This window comes from Mobula birostris, chromosome 2 (genome assembly GCF_030028105.1).
Source record: "Mobula birostris isolate sMobBir1 chromosome 2, sMobBir1.hap1, whole genome shotgun sequence".
NCBI lineage: Eukaryota > Metazoa > Chordata > Chondrichthyes > Myliobatiformes > Myliobatidae > Mobula > Mobula birostris.
The window spans coordinates 57943580-57969687 of record NC_092371.1 but is presented as its reverse complement, the minus strand read 5'-3'; the positions used below and the strand labels follow the sequence as shown (position 1 = coordinate 57969687).

The 26108-nt window shown below is 40.8% G+C and overlaps 1 protein-coding gene across 2 annotated transcripts in view; it reads right to left on the bottom strand.

Annotated features, from left to right (window-relative positions):
* Nucleotides 1–431: 431 nt before the first annotated feature.
* xkr7b (XK, Kell blood group complex subunit-related family, member 7b) overlaps nucleotides 432–26108 on the bottom strand; it is a 242500-nt gene continuing 216823 nt past the window's right edge. For both annotated transcript variants that reach the window (XM_072277130.1, XM_072277136.1), the window contains exon 3: nucleotides 432–2237. In XM_072277130.1, coding sequence (XP_072133231.1) covers nucleotides 1291–2237 — 947 coding nt within the window. In that variant the 3' untranslated portion in view covers nucleotides 432–1290. The remainder of the gene's footprint in view (nucleotides 2238–26108) is intronic.

The following is a 26108-nucleotide window of genomic DNA, read 5'->3' as shown; positions in this document are numbered from 1 at the left end:
ACCATCTTATAGAGACACATGATAATGCAGTAACTTATCTTTCCTAATTCCCATTTTTGAATGAATCTAACTTCCCAAAACTTTAAAAATATTGGCTGTACTTGAAAATTGATACCTCATTATTGGAACTATTTGTTTCCAGTTTTACTGATGAGAGGTTAATTGTGTTGATTAATATATCTTTACAGGTGCTTTTAACTGTTCACTGCCAAAAGCTGTATTACAACAAAGAAAGCAAGTGTGATATTTTAACAGAATACATTTAAAAATTTGTACCTGCCAGCCAACATACAAACTAAAAATAATTAATGTTTGTAAAATAATATTTATATTTGTACTCTGAATCTAAAACCAACATTTTAATATTATTTTATTTTTCAAATTTATTTGAAGTTATATTTCCTGAGAATTTGCTTTGCATTCTATGTACGGTATTAAGTTAAGATAGTAAAAGTGAAAAGATGACATTTAAAACAAAGTCAAATGTTCTGCTAATTTATTAAAAAAAGTCATAATATCTTGCTATTCTATATTGCAGCTTTAATGCTTTAATTCCCTGCACCGAGATGTGCATGGCCCATTACAATGTGAATTGTAAGAATTACTATAATTATCTATTTTGTTTGCAAGAATGTTGAACATATTTCCATTGCCAGAACCATAATAACTGCAGAAAAACATCCTGCTTACATCAAAAAATAGACTTGTGATGTATAGGGATTAAAAGTTCAAACAATATGTGTTATCTAACCTCTACAGAATATCATATACTGTCATTACTCTTAATATTTGGTCACTATTTGGCAAATAGATTGTGACATTAAAAAAAAAACTGGTTAAGGAGAATAAGCTATAGTAAAGTTTGGAAATAATACTTCAAACATCACATGCAAACCGTGTTTTTTTTCAAACAATCAGCAAAGTTTGACATTTCTAAGTTTAAACCCAAGGTACCATACATTTACCTGTGTGTAGCCTTTCACAATTGAGTCACACAGAACTATGTGCACCTACACTTATTTTCTTTGAAACAAATGTAAAAATCATTTCCTGTAAAAGGCAAGAACAAGAATAACTGACCAGTTCACTCCAACAGAGTCAGAGTGTGGCATCAATACTACATTTCCTCAGCAAAAACACGTTAGTAGATACAGGCGTTCTGTACACTGCTATGACAGAGCAAGGTTAGTTGCTGAGGGGGCGCCCTGCAGTGCACTGTTATTCTACATAGACTTGAACCCTTTAAGAAGGGTGACAATATTCCATGCATCTAGATCTGCCTGTATATGACTACACAGTGGTTTCATATTCCAGTACTTCCTGTGTAAAGCTAGTGTTTCTGTACTGGAGGCATGGAGTGGCAGGCGAGGTGTATTCCAAGGCCAGGATGGTTTTCCGCAGTCGTCTGTCAATAAAATGCGCATCCCAGGCAGGATACCGTTTCCTGGGCAAGTCAATCCTGATAACAGGCCCTTCTGTTCGCAGTGCACGTGACACTGGTGTTGGGGGAACAGTGGGCCTCACCTGAAAAACAGGCATGCAACTGTCGCGATCAGATGGCACTTGCTCACCCGCTGTAGTCCGGCACTGGGTCATCGCTCGGGGTGGACTTGTTACAACCTGTGCAGGTATGTGTGTAGCAGTGTCTCGTTCTCTGCCGTCTATACACCCTCCTTGCGAACCAAACATTGGTCCATTTGGGTGCAAAGCACCATAATATATAAACATGAAGAATATTCCAAGGGCAAAACTACTAAACACTACACACACTATGATTAAGGCTTCAAAGTCTGTAGTACGGGAATCTCTGTACAAGTACCAGAGCACAGTCAAGGCAGCATTTTCACAAAAGGTAATGAAGTAGTAAATGAACATTCGACACCGAGTCCTCCCTTCCTTAACATTAAACCAACAGAAAATGTAAATAATTCCGACAACCATGTTATAAATGATTTCCTCCCACTTCGACATACAGAAGTCTGTTTCCCCATGAATTATCCAGAAGGTCATGATGCACCAGTGGCTGACAATAAAGATTCCAAAGTAGAGTTGGAAAACAGAGGCAAACAAGGAAAATGCAATTACTCGAGCAGCAATGGTGAAGAGGTGCCAGAGAATCTGTGTAATAGCAGCCTTATACGTCATGGGCATTTTATCATCCCGGGAGTCCCGAAGTATCTTCTGGTAAGAACCTATCATCCATGCAAGGGACAGAAGTGATGCAGCTGCTGACAGACCTGGGAAAGATAATAAATATTGGAGACACATTAGCTCATTTCAGTGATGAAGTGGCACTTCCATGAAAATATCAATACCCTGATATGATCTGAACAGAAACATCAGTGTAACCAACACCCACAAAATGCAGGAGGAACTCAGCTAGACAGCATCTGTGGAGAGGAGTAAACAGTCGATGTTTCAGGCCAAGACCCTTCATCAGGACTGGAAAAAAAGATGACAAGTCACCACTCTCTATCTAGTGGTTTCACCAATCACCTACCTTGTACTTCTTCCTCCCCTCCCCCAACATTCTTACTCTGACCTCTCATCTTTTTTTCCAGTCCTGACGAAGGGTCCCAAACCAAAATGTCGACTGTACTTTTTTCTATAGATGCTGCCTGACCTGCTGAGATCCCCCAGCATTTTGTGTGAGGTACTTTGATTTCCAGCATGTGCAGGTTTTCTCTTGTACTAGAAACATCAGTATGGAGCATTGATTTTGCAATGTATATACAGTTTTTTTTTCTCATAATATTAAGGGAATCCACTGCATTTTGAAAATCAGTAACTTGAATGGAAAACATAAGGTCAACTAAAGTAATAAGAACTTGTGGGGTCAGGAGAATGCTAAACAGATCGATCCATTTCCTACAGTGCCATAAGAGGCCAACATTCTCTTCCAGGGCTCAAGCAGTACATTTAATTCTCCCCAAAATACCTTGATACTCAAGACCTTTCCTAAAAACTGTCCCCATGATTTTCTGAGTCCTTGAGATTGTAGCTTTCATCACTGCATGTGCTGAGCCCAAGAAGCTAAAATTTGGTCTGTTTATGTTAGGATATTTTGTCATTACCGCTGGTCCACTTCAGAATACTTCATTGACTATGATTTACCAACAGATGAAAGTCACATCATTTTCAGGTGGAAACACGATGCAGTAGATTCAGGTTATCGTTGAATGTTGAGGTCTTACCTGAGCACACGTACATTGTATTGAAAGAAGACATCTGATTATAGAGAGCTGGTAACCAATGAATTATGTTTTCCAGCAAGAAAGCAACTGGCGAATTTGGAATGGACATAGAGTTGTGTATATTGTCAAAATAATAAACACTCATTATTATTCAGATGTCTTCAGAATATAAAGCACTTATAATTCCAACTAAATGTTCATTTGAAAAATACATATATATAACTAAAAGAGTAGAAAACCAATAATTTCTAGCTGGTTGTCATATTTTGACAGAGGAGAGGGAGCACATACCTGCAAATCTGGAAAACCAAAATCAATAGCAAGTGCATGCCAGTGGAAGTTTTTTAAATGCAGGTCCTTTCTTTATTCCTTTCAGTTGAAATATTCAGTGGCCACTTTATTAGCTACACCTCTACACCTGCTCATTAATGCAAGTCTCTAATCAGCCAATCATGTGGCAGCAACTCAATGTATAAAAGCATGCAGACATGGTCAAGAGAGTCACTTGTTGTTCAGGTCAAACATCAGAATGGGGAAGAAATGTGATCTAAGTGACTTCGAGTGTGGAATGATTATTGGTGATAAACAGGATGGTTTGAGTGTCTCAGAAACTGCTGATCTCCTGTGATTTTCACACACAAGTCTCTAGAGTTTACAGAGAATGGTGTGTAAAACAAAAAACATCCAGTGAGTGGCAGTTCTGTGGGTGAAAATAACTTATAATGACAGAGGTAAGAGGACAATGACCAGACTGGTTCAAGCTGACAGGAAGGTGACAATAACTCAAATAACGATACGTTTCAACCCAGGTGTGCAGAAGAGGATCTCTGAATGCACAACACATCAAACCATGAAGTGAATGGTCTACAAAAGCAGAAGACCATGAATGTACACTCAGTGGTCACTGAGTGTATGATGGTGCTTGTTGCTAAAGTAATCCAGATGGCCTTTGAAAACTGTAAAGAATAGTGACCTGAAAAACATCAAGTCTTAAATATCATAAGTTTCAGAGCAAGAATTTTAAACCTTAGTCATCCTGTTTCAAGTTAAGCTAATAGGCCAGGTTATCTCTACATAGCTCCAAACAATGAGTTTGGTAATCTGGAGTACATTAGTGGTTGTTAGAATCACTTCAATTCTCTCACTCTCAATGTCTATATAGTCTCATCTGCAGAAGCTATAAAAGTATATTTTGTCTATTTGCAATCTATCTATGAATTTTTACAAATGACACCTCTATCAGTCATCTGGAAAATTTACAATAAATGCAGTGCATTATGCAACTACAAAACTCTTGCAATCAATGCCTTCACGTGTCAGTTAGCATCTCTTTCAAGCATGGATTTGCTGAAAAGTTCTTATGCAGCCAGAGGTACAAATAATAACTGAGATATTGCTCAGTCCTTGACAGTGATGCTTTATACAATTTATCATCTGCAATGTCAGTCCAAGATAAGAAATGTCCTGTCAATTTTAATTCTCTGCATTAATATCAGCCAATAGTCCCTAGTCAGGCACTAGAACCTAAAGCTCTTTATTTCACTGCAATGCAAATATCCACAGAAAGCTCACTGTGCCAATATGACATCATCATTTTACAGAAAAGCCATTCCATGGCCTCTGGTGACACTACTGATTGATGCTGAATTATGGTGAGTGAGCTTATATCCATTTACATTAAAATAAATTCTGGACTGACTGCACTCCATCCATACAATGTCAATCCCAACTGCCACATTTTAATCAGCATTTTTACTATTAATGCTTTTCCAAAGAAAATAATTTTCTGCAAATGTATAACATGATTTCCCCATGTAATCATGCCACAAATTTAATCTTGGGTGATTACGGAACAGATTGAGTAGTTGGTACTCACTTGAGTGCACTCTTGCTTTTTTTAAACTGAGATCCACACATGTATCTTAAAGACCAAAAGATCATAGACATATGAGCAGAAGTAGACCTTTCAGCCCATCGAGTCTGCTCTGCCATTCCATCATCTCAACCCAATTTTCCTGTTTTCTCCCCACAGACTAATCAAGAACATATCAACCTCTGCTTTAAATATACAGAATGACTTGGCCTCCACAGTCCTTTGTGGCAATGAATTCCACAGATTCACTACCCTTTGATAAAAAGAAATACGTTCCCTAAATGGATGTCCCTCTACTAGGTTTTAATGAGATCCTTCCCCCCACCCCCCCAACATTCTTCTAAACCAGTGAGTACAGGTCCAGAGCCATCAAATGTTCATTATATGAAAACACTTCCATTCCCATCAACCTTCTTGTGAACCTCCTCTGGACCCTCTCCAATGCCAGCATACCTTTCCTCAGATAAGGGGCCCAAAACTGCTCACAATATTTCAAGAGTGGTCTGACCAATGCCTTATAAAGCATCAACATTGCATCCTTGGTCTTCTATTGAATTCTAAATGAATCCTAACAGTGCATTTGCCTTCCTCACAATTGACTCAACCTGCAAGTTAATCTTTAGGAATCATGCATGAGGACTCCACAGTCTCTTTGCACCTCTGATCTTTTAAGTTTCTTGCTGATTAGAAAAATATCTCTGCCTTTAATCCTCCTACTACAGTGCATGACCATACACTTCCCTACACCAAATTTCAAGTTCTGCTTCTTTGCCCATTCTCCCAATCTGTCCAAGTACTTTGGCAGACTCCTTGCCTCAACACTACCTGCCCCTCCACCTATCTTCATGTCAGCCACAAACTTGGCCACAAGGCCATCAATTCATCCAAATATGTCATCAAAATCATTGACATATAATATGAAAAAAGTGGACCAAACACCAACTCCTGCAGAATACCACTAGTCACTGGCAGCCTACCATTAAAAAAACACTCTTTACTCCCACTCTTTGTCTCCTGGCAGTCAGCCAATCTTTTATATGTGGTAGTAACTTTCCTGTAATACCATGGACTGTTACATTGTTAAGCAGCCTCATGTGTGGCACCTTGTCAAAGACCTTCTGAAAATCCAAGTATACAACATCCACAGATCTTCCTTTGTTCATCCTGCTTGTTATTTTCACAAAGAATTCTAACAGATTTGTCAGGCAAAATTTCTCCTTAAGGAAACCATGCTGATTTTGGCCTAGTTTATATGTCCCTCCAAGTACTCAAAACCTTATCCTTAATAATAGATTCCAAATTCTTCCCAACCACCGAAGTCAGGCTAACTGGCCTATAATTTCCTTTCATCTGCTTCTTAAAGAGTGAGGTGATATTTGCTATTTTCCAGTCCTCCAGAACTATTCCAAAATCTAGTGATTCTAGAAAGATCATTACTAATGCCTCCACAATTTCTTTCAGTTTTCTTTCAGAACTCTGGTGCGTAGTTCAACTGGTCCTGGTGACTTCAGACCTTTCAGCATCCCAAGCACCTTCTCCTGTAATAGCAACTACACTCATTTCCACTGCCTGACACTCTTGAATTTCTAGCATACTGCTTGTGTCTTCCACAGTGCAAACTGATGCAAAAATAATTAATAAGTTTGTTTGCCATTTGTTTGTGCCCCACTACTACCTTTCCAGTATCATTTTTCAGTGGTCCAATATCCACTCTCACCCCTCTTTTACTCTTTTAATATCTGAAAAAACACTTTTGGTATCTTCTTTTATATTATTAGCTACACTACCTTCATATTTCATTTTTTCTCTTAATGGCTTTTTAGTTGCCTTCTGTTGGTTTTTAAAGGCTTCCCAATCCTCAGCCACAGTTGCCTCATGCTCCCTTTAGTATACTTCTTCATCTTTGTGATGTACCTATCCTGCACCTTCCAAATTGGTCCCACAAAATTCAGCCATTGTTGTTCTGCCATGCTTCCTGCTAGCATCCCTTTCCAATTAATTTTAGTCAGCTCCTCTCCCATGCCTCTAATTCCCTTTATTTTATTTTCTCCTTCTGAAACTGCGAGCGAGAGTGAATTCAAACAGATTATAATCACTGCCTCATGAGAGTTCATTTATCTTAAACTCCCTAATCAAATCCAGTTCATTACACAACACCCAATCCTGAATTACCTTTCCCCTAGAAGAGGGCTCAACCTCACACTGCTCTAAAAAGCCATCTTGTAGGCATTCTACAAATCCCATCTCTTGGGTCCAGCACAATCCACCTGGATATTGCTGTCCTCCATTGCCCTTTTTATATGCCTTTTTCATCCCCCATTTTAGTTTGTAGGCCACATCCTTGCTACTGTTTGGAGGCCTATATGTAACTCCCATTAGGATCTTTTTACCTTTTTCTACATCTTCTATCCTACGTCACCTCTTTGTAAAAATTTGAATTCATTTTTTTTTTACCAACAGCAGCACCACACCCCCTCTGCCTGTCCTTTTGACACAATGTGTACCCTTGGATATTAAGCTCCCAACTATGATCTTCTTTCAGTCATGACTCATTGATACCCACAGGATCATAACCGCTAATCTCTAACTGCGCTACAATATGATCTACCTTATTCCATTTACTGCGTGCATTCAAGTACATCACCTTCAGTCCTGTATTCATCATTTTTGTGATTTTGCAACCATTTCACACTTCAACTCAACCCACTGCCTGCAATTTTGCCCTATGATCTGTCTGTCCTTCCTCACAGTTTCACAACACACTGCATCTACTTGTATACTAACTACACCACCTGCAGCCCTATCACTCCTGTTCCCATCCCCCTCCCAAATTAGTTTAAACCCTCCTCAACAGCTCTAGCAAACCTACTCCCAATCATGTTGGTTCCCCTCAGTTGCAGGTATAACCCTCCCTTTTTGTACGGGTCATACCTTTCCCAGAGAGATCCCAATTGATCCAGAAATCTGAAATCCTCCTTCCTGCAGTTACTTCAGCTACGCATTTATCTATCAAATCACCCTATTCATACCCTCACTGGTGCGTGCAATAGGCATCAGTCCAGAGATCACTACCCTTGAGGTTCTGCTTTTCAACTTTCTACCTATCTCCCTATATTCTCTCTTCAGGACCTCCTCCCTTTTCTTACCTTTGCCATTGATACCAATATGTACCATGGCTTCCGGTTGCTCATTCTCCCCCTTTAGAATGCCTTTGATTGGACAGCAGCGCAGATTCAGTAGAAGCGTTTCTGTGCAGGACCAGAGCTGAGCTTGAAAAAGCCACCAGTTTTCAGTGGGAGTCTTTGATTGGACAGTGGCACAGATGCAGTAGAAGTGTTCCTGTGTAGGTCCAGAGCAGAGCTTGAAAAACCTGCCTATTTTCAGTAGGAGTCTTTGATTGGACAGCAGCACAGATGCAGTAGAAATGTTCCTGTGCAGGTCCAGAACAGAAGTTAAAAAACCCAGTCTCCATAAAAGAGAGGTCAAGCAGAATGGTCATCTTGAGTCAGAGTGGTAAGGCTTTGGCTCAACAGACTTCGGCAAGAACAGGTAAGTAGGTAAGATTATTTCTTATTTCTTTTTCTTATTTAACTCTTGAAAGAATGGGGGTATGTTTTCAGGGCCAGCGTTCACTTCTGGGTGTCAAATGTGGGATTTTCAGGAGACTTCCAGCCTCCCTGATGGCCACATCTGCACCCGGTGCATCAAGATGCAGCTCCTCAGAGACCATGTTAGGAAACTGGAGCTGCAGCTCAATAACTTTCAGCTTGTTAGGGAGAGTGAGAAGGTGATAGACAGGAGCTACAGGGAGCTAGTCACCCCAAGGCTACAGGAGACAGATAAATGGGTGACTGTCAGGAGAAGGAAGGGAAAACGTCAGATCATGGTTTGCACCTTTGTGGCCGTCCCCCTCAACAATAAGTACTCCATTTTGAGTATTGTCGGGGTGGGGAATGACCTACCTGGGGTAGCAACAGCAGCTGTGCTTCTGGCAGTGAGTCTGGCCCTGTGGCTCAGAAGGGTAGGGAACTGAAGAGGGTGGTAGCAGTAATAGGGGACTCTATATATAGTAAGGGGGACAGTGAGGTGATTCCGTGGATGTGAAGAAGAAACATAGATGGTAGTTTGCCTCCCAGGGTCCAGGGTCCATGATGTTTCTGAACATGTCCACAATATCCTGAAAAGGGAGGGTGAGCAGCCAGAAATTGTGGTACATATTGGTACCAACAACATAGGCAGAAAAAGTGAGGAGGTTGTGAAAACAGAATGCAGGGAGTTAGGAAGGAGGCTGAGAAGCAAGACTTCAAGGGTAGTCATATTAGGATTGCTGCCTGTGCCACACGACAGTGAGGATAGAAATTGAATGAGGAGGCAGATAAATGTGTGACTGAATAATTGGAACAGGAGGCAGGAATTCAGATTTCTGGATAATTGGGACCTCTTCAGGGGTAGGTGGGACCTGTACAAAAGGGACAGGTTACACTTGAATCTGAAGGACACCAATATCCTCGTGGGCAGGCTTGCTAGAACTATTGGGAGTGGTTTAAACTGATACGGTAGGGGGATGGGAACCAGTATGATAGAGCTGAGGATGAGCCAGCAGGTTTAGAAGTAGATGATGGGTGTAACATGAATATAAGGAAGGACAAGCCAATGATTGGATACAAATGCAGACAGAGCAAAGAGATAAAATGTAGCACAGAGGGAAAATTCAAAAGGATGAAGAATACAGGACTGAAGGTGTTATATTTCAATGCACGTAGTACTTGGAATAAGGTGGACGAACTCATGGCACAATTAGTATGATGTTGTGGGCATCACTGAGTCGTGGCTGAAAGAAGGCCATAGCTGGGAGCTTAACATCAAAGGGTATACTTTGTATCGACAGGACAGGCAGGAAGCCATAGGTAGTGGTGTGGCTCTGCTGGTAAGAGATGGAATTACATATTTAGAAAGAGGTGACATAGAGTCAGAGAATATTGAATCTTTGTAGGTGGAGCTAAGAAACTGCAAGATTATATATTATGAGAATGATATAAAGGCCTCCAAATAGTAGCCAAGATGTGCGGTTGAAATTGCAAAGGGAGCTGGAAAGGGCATATAATAAGGGTAATGTCAGAATATTAATGGGGGACTTCAATATGTAAGGGGATTGGATTATCAAGTTAGTGTTGGATTGCAAGAGAGGGAATTTGTTGAATGCCTACCAGATGGCTTTTTAGAGCAACTAATGCTTGAGACGACTTGGGGAAAGGCCATCTCAGATTGTGTGCTGTGTAATAATCCAGATTTTATTAGGGAGCTTAAAGTAAAGGAACCCTTATGAGACAGCGACCATAATATGACTGAATTCATACTGCAGTTTGAGAGGGAGTAGATAAGTCACATGAATCAGTAACACAATGGAATAAAGGGAATTACAGAGCCATGAGAGAGCTTGCCCAGATGGATTGGAGGAGAATACTGGCGGGGATGATGGCAGAGCAGAGATGGCAGGTTTCTGGGAATGGTTCACAAGGCGCAGGATAGATACATCCCACAGAGGAAGAAGTTCTCAAATGGCAGGGATAGGCAACCATGGCTGACAAGGGAAGTTAAAGACCACATAAAAGCTAAGGAAAGGGCACACAAAGTAGCAAAAGTAAGTGGGAAGTTGGATGATTGAGAAGCTATTAAAATTCAACAAAGGGCAACTAAATAAGCTATAAGAAGGGAAAAGGTGAAATATGAGGGCAAACTAACCAATAGTATAAAGCAGAAAATGAAAAATGCTTTCAGTTATATAAAGAGTAAAAGGGAGATGACAGTTGATATTGGACCACTGGAAAATGAGGTTGGTGAGGTTGGAATGGGGGACAAAGGATTGCAGATGAACATAATGGGTACTTTTCATCTGCCTTCACTGTGGAAGACACTAGCAGTATGCCAGAGGTCCGCGAGTGTCAGGGAGCAGAGTGAGTGCCTTTGCTTTTACAAAGGAAAAAGTACTAGGAAAACTGAAAGGTCTTAATGTGGATAAGTCACCTGCACCAGACAGACTACATCCCAGAGACCTGACAGAGGTATCTGAAGAGATAGCAGAATCATTGGTAATGATCTTTCAAGATTCTGGCATGGTTCCAAAGGACTGGAAAATTGCAAATGTAACTTCACACTTTAAGAAGGGAGGAAGGCAAAGGAAAGGAAATTATGGGCCAGTTAACCTAAACTCAGTGGTTGGGAAAGTGTTGGAGTCCATTATTAAGGATGAGGTTTTGGAGTATATATAGACCAATGATAAAATAAGTCAAAGCCAGCATGGTTTCTGTAAAGGGACATCTTACTTGACAAATCTGTTAAGAGATCATTGAAGAAGTAACAAGTAGGGTAGACAAAGGAGAGACAGTGGATGTCATGTACTTAGATTTTCAGAAGGCATTTGATAAGGTGCCACACATGAGGCTGCTTAACAAGATAAAATCCTATGGCATTATAGAAAAAATACTGGCATGGATACAGGAATGACTGACAGGCAATAGGCAGTGAGTGGGAATAAAGTCGCCCTTTCTGGTTAGCTGCCAGTGACTAGTGGTGTTCCTCAGGGGTCAGTATTGGGACTGCTACTTTTCACATTGTTTGTCAATGATTCAGATAATGGAATTGATGGATTTGTGGCAAAGTTTGCAGATGATATGAAGATAGCAGGACAGGTGGGTAGTACTGAGGAAGCATTGTGATTGAAGAAGGGCTTAGACAAATTGGAAGAATGGGGAAAAAAGTGGCAGATGTATTCAGTGTTGGGAAATGTATGATAATGCATTTTGGTAAATGCAACAGTCTATTATCTAAATGTGGAGAAAATTCAAATATCAGAATGCAAAGAGACTTAGGAGTCTTCATGCAAGACTCCCAGAAGGTTAATTTACAGATTGAATCTGTGGTAAAGAAGGCAAATGCAATGTTGGCATTTATTTCTAGGGAAATAGAATTTCAAAACCAGGAGGTAATGCTAAGGCTTTATAAGACACCAGTCAGGCCACACTTGGAGTACTGTTAACAATTTTGGACCCCATATCTCAAAAAGGATGTGTTGTCACTGGACAGAGTCCAGAGGGGATTTATGAGAATAATTCCAGGAATGAAGGGGTTAACATATGAGGAGTGTTTGGCAGCTTTGGACCTGTACTCACTGGAATTTATCAGAATGTGGGTGACCTCACTGAAACCAACCAAATGTTGAAAGGTCTAGATATGGTGGATATGGAGAGGATGTTTTCTCTGGTGGGGGTATCCAGAACTAGAGCGCACAGCCTCAAAATTTAGGGGTGACCTTTTAGAATAGGAGGATTTTTTTTTAGCCAAAGAATAGTGAGTCTATGGAATGCTCTGCCACTGACTGCAGTGGAGGCTAAGTCCATTGATATATTCAAAGTGGAAGTTGATAGATTCCTGATTGATTGGGGCATCAAGGGATATGTTGAGCGGGCAGGTGTATGGGGTTGAGTGAGATCCCGTATCAGCCATGATGGAATGGCAGAGCAGACTCGATGGGCTGAATGGACTAATTTTGCTCCTATGTCTTGGGGTCTTATGGACCCATTCCAAGACATCTCTGACCCTGGCACCTGGGAGGCAACATAGCATCAGGGTGCCTCTTTCACATCCACTGAATGTCCTGTCTGTTCCAAGGAGCCCCTATCACTAGATAGAGAGATAATTGATTCATCCCAAAGGGAATTACAGTGTCATAGTAACATTACAAGTGCACAGATATACAAATATTACAAGAGAAATAAGAAAGAATATAAAAAAATAAGTTACCTCAAACAGTCTAACAGGAGGGGGTCATCACTTCCCCAGCTATAGGTTGACTCATTATAGAGCCCAATGGCCAAGGGTAAGAATGACCTCATATTGAGCTCTTTCGAATACTGCAGTTGTCTTAGTCTGTTACTAAAAGTGCTCCTTTATTCAGCCAAGGTGTCATGCAGAGCGTGAGAAACAATGTCCGGAATTGCCAGGATTTTCCGGAGGGCCCTTTGTTCGACCACAGCTACCAATGTGTCTAGTTTGACTCATATGACAGATGCCATTGCCAGAAAAGATTGTACTGGTGACAACAGACTGGTACAGACATCCCACCCTGCAAAAACTCATTTCAGGGAGGTAGCACCATCAATTTGCGGGAGACTTCCGGGAGAGGTGGGATGTCTGCAATAGAATAGCTCCTTAGCAGCTAGCCAGCTAGTTTAAATAACGTTAGCTATGCTAATGAACGAATGACATCTGTTAAACTCACCTCAACATGTCTTTTATAGTCCTAACCCACCATGGGCAATAGAAAAGTCACTGTTGCAAACAGTACAGCGAGCAACACTATCATTATTTTGACCCCTATTAGGCAGGGGTACACTTTATTGTAGTCCGGGGTGACGTACGGTTTATATTTATTTGAAACATTCTGCCATGGCGTGCTCTCGCTCTCTCTCTCGTGGTCGCTCGCGTGCTCTCGCTTGCTTGCTCTCGTGCTCTCTTTTGGTTTCTCTCTCGCTCACTCGCTTTCTCTCTTGCTCTCTCGCGCTCTCTCTCTCGCTTGCTTTCTCTCTCGCGCTCTCTCTCTCTCGCTCGTGCGCTCTCGCTTGCTTTCTCGTGCACGCGCTCTCTCTCGTGGTCACTCTCGCGCTCTCTCTTGCTTTCTCTCGCTCTCAAAAAAATTGATTTCCGTGATATTGTATATAATTTGCGGGCATCAGGGAGCCACTATTAATATGCGGGAGACTCCCGGAACTTCCGGGAGAGCTGGGATGTCTGCTAGCAGAACATGTGAAGGACAGGCCTGCATACTCCAAAGGACCTCAGTCTCTTCAGGAAGCAGAGCCAACTCTGGCCCTTCTTGTACATAGCTTCAGCCTTGTTGCTCTATTTAAGTCTGTCATCCACGTACATCCCAGGTACTTGTAGGTCGTCATCACATCCACGACCTCACCATCAATAGTAACAAGGAGCAGTGCAGGCCTAGTCTTCCTAAAGTGTATGATCTCCTTTGTCTTAGTGATTTTGAGCTGCAGATAACTCAGCTTGCACTATTTGACAAAGTCCTCCTCCAGGGCCCTGTATTCATCATCCTGTCTTCTCTTTATACACACAACTATTGCTGAGTCATCAGCGAATTTCTGCAGATGACATGACTCTGTGGTATCTGAAATACTCTGATTCCATTGGCTGTGTAAGTCTAGGGTAGACACTCTCTGTCCCCGTCAAATGTGTGAGATTGAGATGCAAGCCCACCCCCAAACCCCGTTTGTGTGGATGCTGTGTGATTCGTTACCCTGTTACAAGTGCCACGAAATAACAGACAGTACACCTCAGACAATTAAAAGATTTAGCTTTATAGTTCTTAATCTGACTAAAGGGTTAGTAAAGAAAGAATAAAGAAAAGGGCCCATTTTAATGAAACAGTCTAATGTTTCCCCGTTGCTAATCCTCCTTCAATCTCAACCTGGGCTTCGTCGAATTACGGCTCCACTCTGGGTCAAATCCCACGACCTCTTCTCTCTTCATCTCCCTCGCAAAAGACCCCAAGCCCAACCGTAGTGTCCCTCACAAAAGAAACCTCCCCTTAATCCAGCCATCCTAATTGGATGGCACACATTTCTCCTATCTCTTATCTTCAATAGCAATCCAAACAAGCAGCTTGCTGGGAACAGCACAAAAATCAAATACAGAACAGCACACAGTAAAAAAAAATATGAATTAGGGCATTACATATCTAAAGTCTGAGGTACACAGGGTAAACAGGAAGGGAACCTGTGGGGCCCCAGTGCTGCTTATACAGCACTCTTCTTCCTTCCCCTCCACTTCTGAGAGCCAGACTCAGTGCAGGGAATTGTGGCTTCCTTCTAAGCAATGCCATCAGCTCCAACAGAATCCAAGGTGGTATACCACAGGTGGGAATAGCCACAGGAGTACTCAACACTGGCTGCCTGCCTATCCTTTTCCCCCTCCTGCCTGTGTCCTGCACCTTGGGTGTAACTAGGTACTTCCCTTCATGCCCTGTCGATCAACCCCGCTCCTCCTGAATGATACGGATTTCATCCAGCTCTTTAAGATAGTCTGAAAGCTGCAGGTGGATGCACTTCTTGTAGGTGTGGTTGTCACCGAGACACTGGAGGTCTCCTTGCTTTCCCACTGCTATAGTTGTGCGGTAATAAACAAAAGAAAGAAAAATTAAACAAAAAATTCTGTCTACAGCCTCCGCCACTCCTCGCCAAAGCCTGAGCTCCCCACTCTAACACTGGCCGCTGCGCTTAAACCTAACTTCTTTTTATTGGCCCTTGCCAAGTGCCTAATTATTCACAAACAAAAGTCTCCTTGAGAACTGTGGCACACAGAAAGTCCCGAATGCTCCCACTCGCTTCTTTTGAACTCTCTCTCCTGCTACACAATCCCATGTCTCTTCGGGGACTGTGGGGTGCAGAATATAAACAGATGAATATAGTTAATGTTTTTGCATCTCATGTATATTTTGCAACCTAACGTTTACTTCAAGATCAATCATTAATTTTTAATTTGAAACTTCCAACCGTAAATAGTTTTAGAGTGTTTATGTCACTATCTATTCAGTAGGTTCACCAACCCATGGTAAATAACCTGGCTGAAGTATAAGAATATGTCTTTGCTTTCTTATCTCCAAATTGGATTGACCTCATGATTTCCCATCCAGGCCAATGACTGAATAACGAGGTGGATTTCCATGATGTTATTGGTGACCAATTATGTATCTACAGAGGGAGCATATTCAATACATTAGAACAGAGGCTCTGTAATGTTACAGGGTCTTGTGCTCACAAATCCCATTATTTAGACAAGTGCTAAGTACGACTCAACTCTGGATAGGGGGAGAAAGCTTGACAGCTGACTGAACAATGATAACTAGCAGAGATGACTGTCAAAGCTGCCAAAACATCGAGGCTTAAAAAACTGGATGCATATCACTATTTGAAGATCATATTTTTCGCTCAAGTGGAACAACATTAAAATTATTTCTGGATCAAAGTTAATGAGGCATTTTCAATTGAGAATCAATGCACAAATGAAGTTATTTTTGCAGGTAGTGACATCATCTAGCAACACACACAAAATGCTGGAGGAACTCAGCAAGTCAGGCAGCATCTATGAAGGAGAATAAACAGTCAACATTTTGGTGGAGACCATCATCAGGACCGAGAAGGAAGGGACGTGTGGGGACAGGCAGGAGTAAAGCTAGCAGGTGATAGGTGAGACTAGGTGAAGGTGAAGGTGTGTGGGTGGAGGCAGGGAGTATGAAGTGAAAAGCTGGGAGGTGATATTTGGAAGAGGCAAAGGGCTAAAAAAGGAATCTAATAGGAGAGGACAGTGAACCACGCAAAAAGTGGAGGAGGGGAACCCGAGGGAGGTGATGGGCAGATAAGAAAGGATGAGAGGGTAACCAGAATAGGGAATGGATAAAGAGATAAGTGGCAGGGTAGAAATGAACAGAAAATAGAGAAATCAGGTTGGAAGTTACTCAAATGGAATATGAAGTGTTGCTCCTCCAACTTGAGGCCATGGAAGGGCTTGCCATAATGGGAATATGATGTACAATTGAAATAGGTAGTCACCATGAGGTCCTGCTTTTTTGCAGCGAACAGAGCAAAGGTGTCTGACAAAACAGTTCCCCAATCTGCGTTGTCTCGTTGATATAGATAAGTCTGCATCAGGAGCCCTGTATACAACAGATGACCTCAACTGTCTTGAATGTAAAATGTTGCCTCACCTGAAAGGACTGTTTGGGGCTCTAATGAGGGAGGAGGGAGGAGATGTTGGGGCAGGTGTAGCACTTGTCATGCTTGCAGGGATAAGTGCCAGGATGGAGGTCAGTGGGAAGGGATGAATGGACAAGGGAAGTTCTTCCAGAATTTTGTGTGTGCTGTTCAAAATTTCCAGCATCTGCAGAACCAATGTTTGTGACATAATTCAGTTAGTTTATTAAGAAGCGTACCTTAAGGGCAGAACTCTCAGACAAGCAACCATTGTTTGATCTGAAGCTGCACGATTTCAGATAAGCCCTCTAATCTAGTAGAAACTCTTGCATTACTTCTTTGCTCTGCTCAGACGCTCCACCCATTCCCTCACTGTAACAACCCAAAAATGCCATCATCCAGCTTCATAATCCTTGGGTATCTAATCCCCAGTTCACTATCCTTAAACTCTTGGCTTCAGAAGTCCAAAGTGACTACCAGTAGTGTGCTGATCTACAGCCCTGATCCCAGGCCCATATTCAATTCTGAAAGATCTCCTTCCCTAAATTCTGCTTGTGGCCTCACACGTTGGTTTCCTTTTGTTTGCTCTGAAACTGAAGAGCATGTGAAGGTAAATTCACAAGGAATCGAGGCATTCATAGAATCATCCAGCATGAAAACAGGCCCTTCAGCCCAACCTGTCTATGCTGATCAAGGTGCCCATATAAGCTTGTCCAATGGGTCAGCTTTTGGTCCATATCCCTCAAAACCCTCTCTATCCATTTACCTGTCTAAGTGCTTTTAAAATGTTATTTTACCCTGTCCTACCCACTTCTCCTGGCAGCCCATTCCATATATGCACTACCCTCTGCATGAAGATGTTGTGTCTCAGGTCTCTTTTAAATCTTTCCCTCTTTCCTTAAACCTAAGCTCTCTAGCTTTTGCGTCCCTTTCCTTGGGGAAGAAGACTGAATTCGTTCCATCTGTGCCCCTCATTATTATAAGATCACTTCTAAATCTCCCATGCTCCAATTAATTGGAATTGGAAAAGGTTCATTGTCACAGGCATTAAAGTACAGTGAAAAGCGAATTTTGCAAGCCATCCATGTAGATCATCTCAAAATACAAATACGTCAGGGTAAAACAAGGAAAATGAACAACAGAATGCAGAAGTGTTGTAGTAAGAGGGAAGTGCAGTGCAAGTAGATAATAAGGTGCAAAGGCCATGGCTAAGTAGATAGTGAGGTCAAGAAATGACCTTTAACACACAATAAATCCATCCAGGAATGTTACAACAGTAGTTTAAAAGCTGTCCTTAAGCTTGGTGGTGGGTCTATGAAAGACTTCATAGAGGAGAGGCGAGTTTTTGTGGTGGATTGAGCAGTATCCATACCTGTCTGCAATTTCCTGTGGTCTTGTTCAGACTAATCTCCACACCATGTTGTGAGACAACCAGATAGGATATTTTCTAGAGTGCATCTATATAACTTGGTAAGGATGAATGGGAACATCCTTTGAGAAAGTAGAGGTACTGATGAGATATCTTGGCCATAGTGTCAATGTGGTTGGGCCAGAATAAATTGAAGCTCTCAACCATCTCCACCTCAACATCAATGATACATGTAGCCTCATGCGCTCTGCTCTGCTTGTTCGAGTCAATGATCTGCTCTTTTGTTTTGCTGGTATTGCAGGAGAGGTTGTTGCCATGACACCATACCATGAGGTTCTCTATCTCCTTGATCTACTTTGTCTTGTCGTTATTTGAGGTCCAGCCCACTATGGTGCTGTCATCTCCAAACTCATAGATGGAGTTACAGCAGAAAGTGGCCACACAATCAGGAGTGAATAATGAGTAAAGCAGGGGGATGAGAACAGAGCCTTGCAGGGCACCAGTATGGAGAACAATCATGGCAGAAGTGTTGCTGCCTCTACTTACTGGATCCTTGATTACAGTCTAAGGATCATGGAGACAAGGACCCAGTTGCAAAGAGTCCTAGCTGCTCAACATTCCCCTATAACTCATGCCCTCAAGTTCAGGCAACATTGTTGCAAATCTTTTCCGCCCTCTATTCAGCTTAATTACATCATTCTTGTAACAGGATATCCAAAACCGTACACGATACTCCAGCTGTGGCCTTCACATCTTGCACAACTGCAATCTCCAACCATTGCCCTGATTGATGAAGGCCAGCACGCCAAATACCTCCTCCCTGTGACACTTCTTTCAGAGAACTATGTAATTGTATTTTGTTACAACACTCCCAAGGGTCTTTCCATTCACTGTGATAGTTCGACCTTGTTTTGACTTCTCAAGTGCAACACCTCGCACTTATCTGGATTGAATACTATTTGCCCTTTCTCGGCCACCTACCTCATGATCAAGGTCCCCTAGTAATTTTTTTTAACCTTCCTCACCATCTACTATATCTCATGTGTCATCTGCAAACTTACTAGTCATGCCTTGTAGGTTCTTATCCAAATTGTTTTATATAAATGACAATGCGTTGGAAACTACTGAGTATTTAAATGGTTAGAATGAAATCAGAATAGCCATTGACGTGTAACACAATGATAGACTGACAATATTATATCTATGCAGACCAATTTAAGCTAATCCCATCTGCCTACACTTACACTACATGTCTCATTCTATTGCCTGTTTAAAAACCTCTTAAATGTTGCTGTTGTTTCTGCATCCTCCCTGGCAGCATGATCCAGGCACCTACCACTCTGTACAGAAACATAGACGAAAATCTTTCTCCCTCTCCTCTTAAATCCATGCCCTCCACACTGGGAAAAGTTTCTGACTATCTATCATTGCTGTGCCATTCATAATTTCTACTTTTATCAGGTTAGAACTCAGTGAAAATGAATGTCCTTATAACTAATATGGTCTAATTCATCCTGGTGAATCTCTTTTCCACCATCTCCAATGCCTACACATACTTCCTGTAATGCAGTATCAATGTATTCTACAGCTGCAACATGAATTCCCTACTTTACTAACCCAATCGACAAAGGAAAGTATTATTGAATACGCCATCTATTTATGTTGCCTCTTTTAGGGAGTTATGAACTTACATCCCACAATCCCTTCATGTATAAATGCCTAAGGATCCTGCCAGTTACTGTAGACTTCCTTTTAATAGTTGACCTCCCAAAGACCTCATACTTAACCAGACTGAATTCTGCCTGCCTATACTTCCAACTGATTTACATCTTAATGTATCTTTTGACAACCTTCCTCACTAGCCATTTGCACTGTCTGCAAATCTACTTATAATCCCACTTGAACTTTTCATCCAAATCATTTACATACATCATAAACAAACTTGTTGGTGCTGAAGAAATTCTATACTTCATGTTTCAAAATTTAGAAATATTGAAAAAACTGGCCGATGCTTTGAACAATGCTGGCCGGTGGTGTGGTGGCATCAGCACTGGGCTTCAAGGTGAGTGGTCCTGGGGTTTGGATCTGGCCGGCTCCCTGCAGACTGACCATCCGTGCTGGGTTGAGCGTCGAGCTAGCAACTCAGCCTCATAAACAATAGACAAAATGCTAAAGATACGGCAAGGTTGCTGCCCAGCGTGCCACAATAATGCTTTGAAAATAAAACTAAAATTAGTTTGACAAATTAAAATTAAAGGAAGATCACACTCCTGTGTGTGCTGAAGTAATTCTATGCCTTTGTGTTTTAACCTTTAGAAGCATTGAAAAATCATTAAATGTTAATCAAATTATCAAAAACAAGCAAGCTAAACATTCTAAAACAGTTGAACTTAATTTAAATAAACTCAAATAAATAAAAATAATAAAATCACCAACAGATTAATCTCTCTTAGCTATTTGCTTTCTTTGAAATGAATGGAGATCTTACTGCAGCAGTAGATGAGACAGCAGGGTTCTGAATGTAGCTGCTGCCAGTTTTCTTCAAAGATCAATCATATAGATTCCCATACAAAATTACTTAAAAAGCAGAAATAACTACTAATCTTCAATAAAATATTGGAGAAGCAACACCATGTTACCTCTCATACTGATTCCGACATCTACTGATTACTAATTTTAAAATTCTTAATTTTGTTCTTTGTGGTGATTGACAAACATTATCCCTTAATATTTAATACTTTCTTGACAATGACAGTGACATCAAACTGAAATACTTATTTGCAAATATTTTACATTTATACTACCAGGCAGAAATGTTTTTGTTGGTGTTTGTTCACTAAGTTTTCATCTTAAATTTACCAGTTATTTTGCAAGAAATTAATCAAACTCCTATCAAAAGCTGCACCAGTTAGATAATAATATGTGGCCCTATCACTTTTTATACAAATGTTTAATTATTGGTCATGGATTATGTACAATCTTTCCTTCCATATGTGCATTCCATTACTGTTTTCCCAATTTCTTCCTAATAAACTATAATGATCCAATAAATCACAGCTTTCTAATACTTTTATAATTCCGTTAAAAACTAGTTCTTAAAACCAATATGTGGATATCCAGACCTTAAATATATTTTCTGTGAAGTGTCACGTTATCTTCTACGCTGCTTCATCAGCAGCCTCTCGCTTTGCGTTTGATCTTTAAAAATCTCTTCTCTTATTTACACCAAGGACAATGTTACCAGCCTAGTACTGAGCTCCAAGCCTCTCATATTCAACAGATTTACCATCATAGCAGTTATTCACAATACTCACAGGAGCCCCTGAAATCACATGAAATTGGTGGGAATCCATGCCAAACATTGGCCAACATATTGATACAATTACAAAGAAGGCACAACAGCAGCTATATTTCATTAAGAGTTTGAAGAGACTTGGCATGTCACCAAAGATACTCACAAATTTCTACAGGATGTACTGTTGAGTGAATTCTAACAGGTTGCATCACCATCTGGTATGAAGGAGCCACTGCACAGGATCGGAAAAAGCTGTAGAAAGTCATAAATTCAGCCAGCTCCGTCATGGGCACTAGTTTCCCAAGCATCAAAGACACCTTCAAATGGTGATGCCTCAAAAAGGTGGCATCCATCATTAAGGACCCTATCACCCAGGACACGCCCTCTTCTGATTGCTGCCATCAAGGAAGAGGTACAGGAGCTTAAAGACAGACACTTGCCCTCTGCCATCAAATTTCTGAATGGACAATGAATGCACTCCACCTTTTTTCCCCTCACATATACACACACACACTCACTCCTTATTGTAATTTATGGCTTTTTTTAAATTACGTATTACAAAGTACTGTCACGAAACAACAAATTTCACGATGTAGGCCAGTGATATTAAACTCGGTTCTGATTCAGTTTCAGACACTTACAGCTCTATACAGTGAGGAATTCTATCCAATGGTGAGGGAGGTCTTTGCATAGAGGCCCCCCCTTTCTTTGTGAACCTCCTTAAAAGGCGTAATCCACACTTAGCATTCTGTGAAAATTTACACAGCTTCCCAAACTTGCCCCCTTGCCCTAATTGATAGCAATTCCATGCTGCTTTTCACTTCACACCCATGCTAACTGGAGGCTCTACACTGGCTGTTGAACCTGGCCTTCACCTCAAAGTATAGTATGGCCCATGGCAACATTTCTTCTGTATCACTAGCCTATCAGAGACCTCTCAAGCCAGCTGGTAAAGCTCAACTCAGGTACAGTTTTGATTACAGAACTTTTTTTTCTCCTACTCTGGACTGTGAAATAAGGAAAATTTAGCACCGTTTTAATTTTCTCACTCTTTCTTTATTGACCTTTATCCCAAGCCATTACTTCTTTCAATCACACCCACACTCATCAAGTAATTTCCCAGACAATTCTTTTGCTAACCTATCGTCCTATAACAAACAGCAGAATTCTCTCATGTGTTTAATTTACCACATTAAAGTCACAATCACCATACAACTGATCTGCCCACTGATACACCTGTTGACATCATACGAGGCATAATATAATGAAAGACTTTCAATAAAAAACCCTCTTTGCCACTGATGTCTGAAGGAAAAATCTGACCAACTAGCTGAAGCTAAAACACTGCTTTAGTGACTTACAACACACATAAAATGCTGGGTGAACTCAGCAGGTCAATCAGTATTCCTCCAGCATTTTGTGTGTGTTGCTTTGGATTTCCAGCAATTGCAGAATTTTTCATGTTTGCTTTTAGTTACTTGCATTAGTTTTAGGAAAAAAGAATGCCTTGCTTATACTTGCAAGTACACTTCACATTTGAATTTAACCATTCAACATTATCTCAGCTCAAAACTTTGCAATATATTTCATGAAAGATTCGAATTTTGCCATGTGCAGTTTTTAACCTTTTGACCAGAAACTACAGGCAGTACTTCAATAACAGAAAGACTTCTGGATGCAGATCCCCTCCTAAATCTCCTGATCTGCATCCAGAAGGCTAATGGAGGCAGCATGCCTGATGTCACCACAAAGCTTGCTGCAAATGGTTGTTAGCAATCTGACTGCAGCAATGGTTTTTCATAAATGCAAGGGGCATGATACAGAAGTCATCTGCCTGTGTTTTCATTTTGAGAGTCATACACTTGAGGAAGCAAAAACTAGGATTTAATTAGACATCGGCAGTAGAAAAGCCATCACCAGCACTAAGTTAGCTTCGGCAAGTCTGTGTTCGCAATGGATTCAGTTTTTTCATCTTTATTCAAAAATATTAATCTGTTTTTAACAAGAGCATAGTTTTAACTATCAGATACAAGTATTGAAGTAATTAACTATGTCATGATGCATTCATCATAATTGGACAGATATTAAGAGGATTACTAACGTCAGCTACTAAATGTTGTTAATTATAGCTCTGGGTTTTATAATAATGAACAACCTATTAAATGACTCATGCTCATATTTTTTGTGCAGTCTGGCAATTTTTATGCCATAATGCATATTAATCATGTGATTTCAAAATAAAAGTAATCTCCAGAAGATCCTGAAATCCAAAAACCTACTGTAATCATCATCATTTTGGTTTAGTTGGCAGTGCCCAGTGTAAAATTCAGAAGTTCAAGTACCACTATGGGCCAAAGCGTTTTCATTTGGGCTCAATAACGAGTACAGGGCTGCCGAAGTGTTACACAATCGTTTGAATAATATACTAAATGAAGCTCAGTCTGCTTGTTCAATGGAATATAAAACATCTCATCGTGATTCTGAGAAATCAAAAGGAATAAAATAAACATTTTATTCAGCCTGTTCTGTTTCTTATTATAAATAAAAAGAAAATATGCTAGAAACACTTAGGAGGTTAAGCAGCATCTGCAGAAAGAAACAGCTGTCGTTTCAGGTCCAAAATAGCTCATCAATCTGACAAAGTGCCTCTATCTTGAGGCTGTACCCTCTCGTCCTAGACTCCCCACCAGGGGAAATATCCTTTCCACATCTACTATGTCTAGGCTTTTCAGCATTCAAAAGGTTTCAATGAGATCCCCCTTCATCATCCTTCTAAATTCCAGTGAGTACAGGCCCAGAGCCATCAAACATTCCTCATATGATAACCTTTTCATTCATGAAATCAACCTCGTGAATGTTCTCAGAACCCTCTTGAATGCCAGCACATCTTTTCTTAGCTGAGGGGCCCAAAACTGTTCTGAATACTCAAGGTGAAGCCTCACCAGTGCCTTATAAAGCCTCAGCATCACAACCCCGCTCTTATATTCTAGACCTCTTGAAATGAATGCTAACATTGCATTTGCCTTCCACACCACCAACTCAACCTGCAAGTTAACCTTTAGTGTGTTCTGCACAAGGACTCCCAAGTCCCCTTGCATCTCACATTTTTGGATTTTCTCCCCATTTAGAAAATATCTGCACATTCATTTTTTATACGAAAGTGCATGACCATGCAATTTTCCAACATCGTATTTCATTTTCCACTTTCTTGCCCATTCTCCTAATCTGTCTGGGTCTTTCAGCAACCTTCCTGTTTCCTCAACATTACCTGCCCCTCAACCAATCTTCATATCATCAGCAAGCTTGGCAACAAAGCCATTTATTCCATCATCTAAATCATTGATATACAGCATAAAAAGAAGCAGTCTCAACATCGACCCCTGTGGAACACCACTAGTCACTGGCAGCAAACCAGAAAAGGATCCTTTCATTCCCACTCGCTACCTCTTACTAAGCAACCAATGCTCTAAACATGCTAGTAACTTTCCTATAAGACCATGGGTCTTAACCATGCCTCATATGTGGCACCTTGTCAAAAGCCTTATGAAAATCCAAATATAAACATCCACTGCATCCCCGTTGTAACCTATCCTATTTGTAATCTACTCAGAGAATTCCAACAGGTTCGTCAGGCAAGATTTTCTCTTAAGGAAGCCATGCTGACTTTGCCTTATTATGTCCGATGTCTCCAAAGTCTCCATAACCTCATTCTTAACAATTGACTCCAACATCTTCCCAACCTCTGAGGTCAGGCCAACTGGTCTATAATTTCCTTTCTGCTGTCTCCCTCCTTTCTTAAAGAGTGGAGTGACAATTTTCCAGTTCTCTGGAACCATGCCAGAGCCCAATGATTCTTGAAAGATCATTACTAATGCCTCCACAATCTCTACCACTACTGCTTTTAGAACCCTAGTGTGCAGTTCATCTGGTCTGGGAGACGTATGTACCTTTAGGTCATTCAACTATTTGTGCAACTTCTCCCTTGTAATAGTAACTGCTTTCACTTCTCTTCCCTCACACCCTTCAACTTCTGGCACACTGTTAGTGTCTTCCACAGTGAAGACTGATTCAAAATGTTCTTTTAGTTCATCTGCCATCTTGTTCCCCATTGTTATTTCTCTGGCCATATTTTTAGTGGTTCTATATCCACTCTCAACTCTCTTATTTTTTTTATATACTTGAAAAAGCTTTTTCTATCCACCTTGATACTATTTGCTAGCTTGCTTTCGTGTTTCAGCTTTTCCCTCCTAATGATTCTTTCAGTTGCTTTCTGTAGGTTTTTAAAAACTTCCCAATCCTCTATCTTCCTATTAATTTTTGTTTTGTTGTATGCCCTCCCCTTTGCTCATACATTAGTTTGGACTTCCCTTGTAGCCACGGTTGCGCTATTTTGCTATTTGAGTATTTCTTTGTTTTTGGAATACATCTATCCTGCACCTCCCTCATTGTTCCCAGGAACTCAAGCCATTGCTGCCCTGTTGTCATCCCTGCCAGCATCTCCTTCCAATTTTCTTTGGCCAAATCCTCTCTCATACTGCTGAATTTCCTTTACTCCACTGAAATACTGCTACGTTAGACTTGGCTTTCTCCCTAGCAAATTTCAAGTTGAACTCAATCA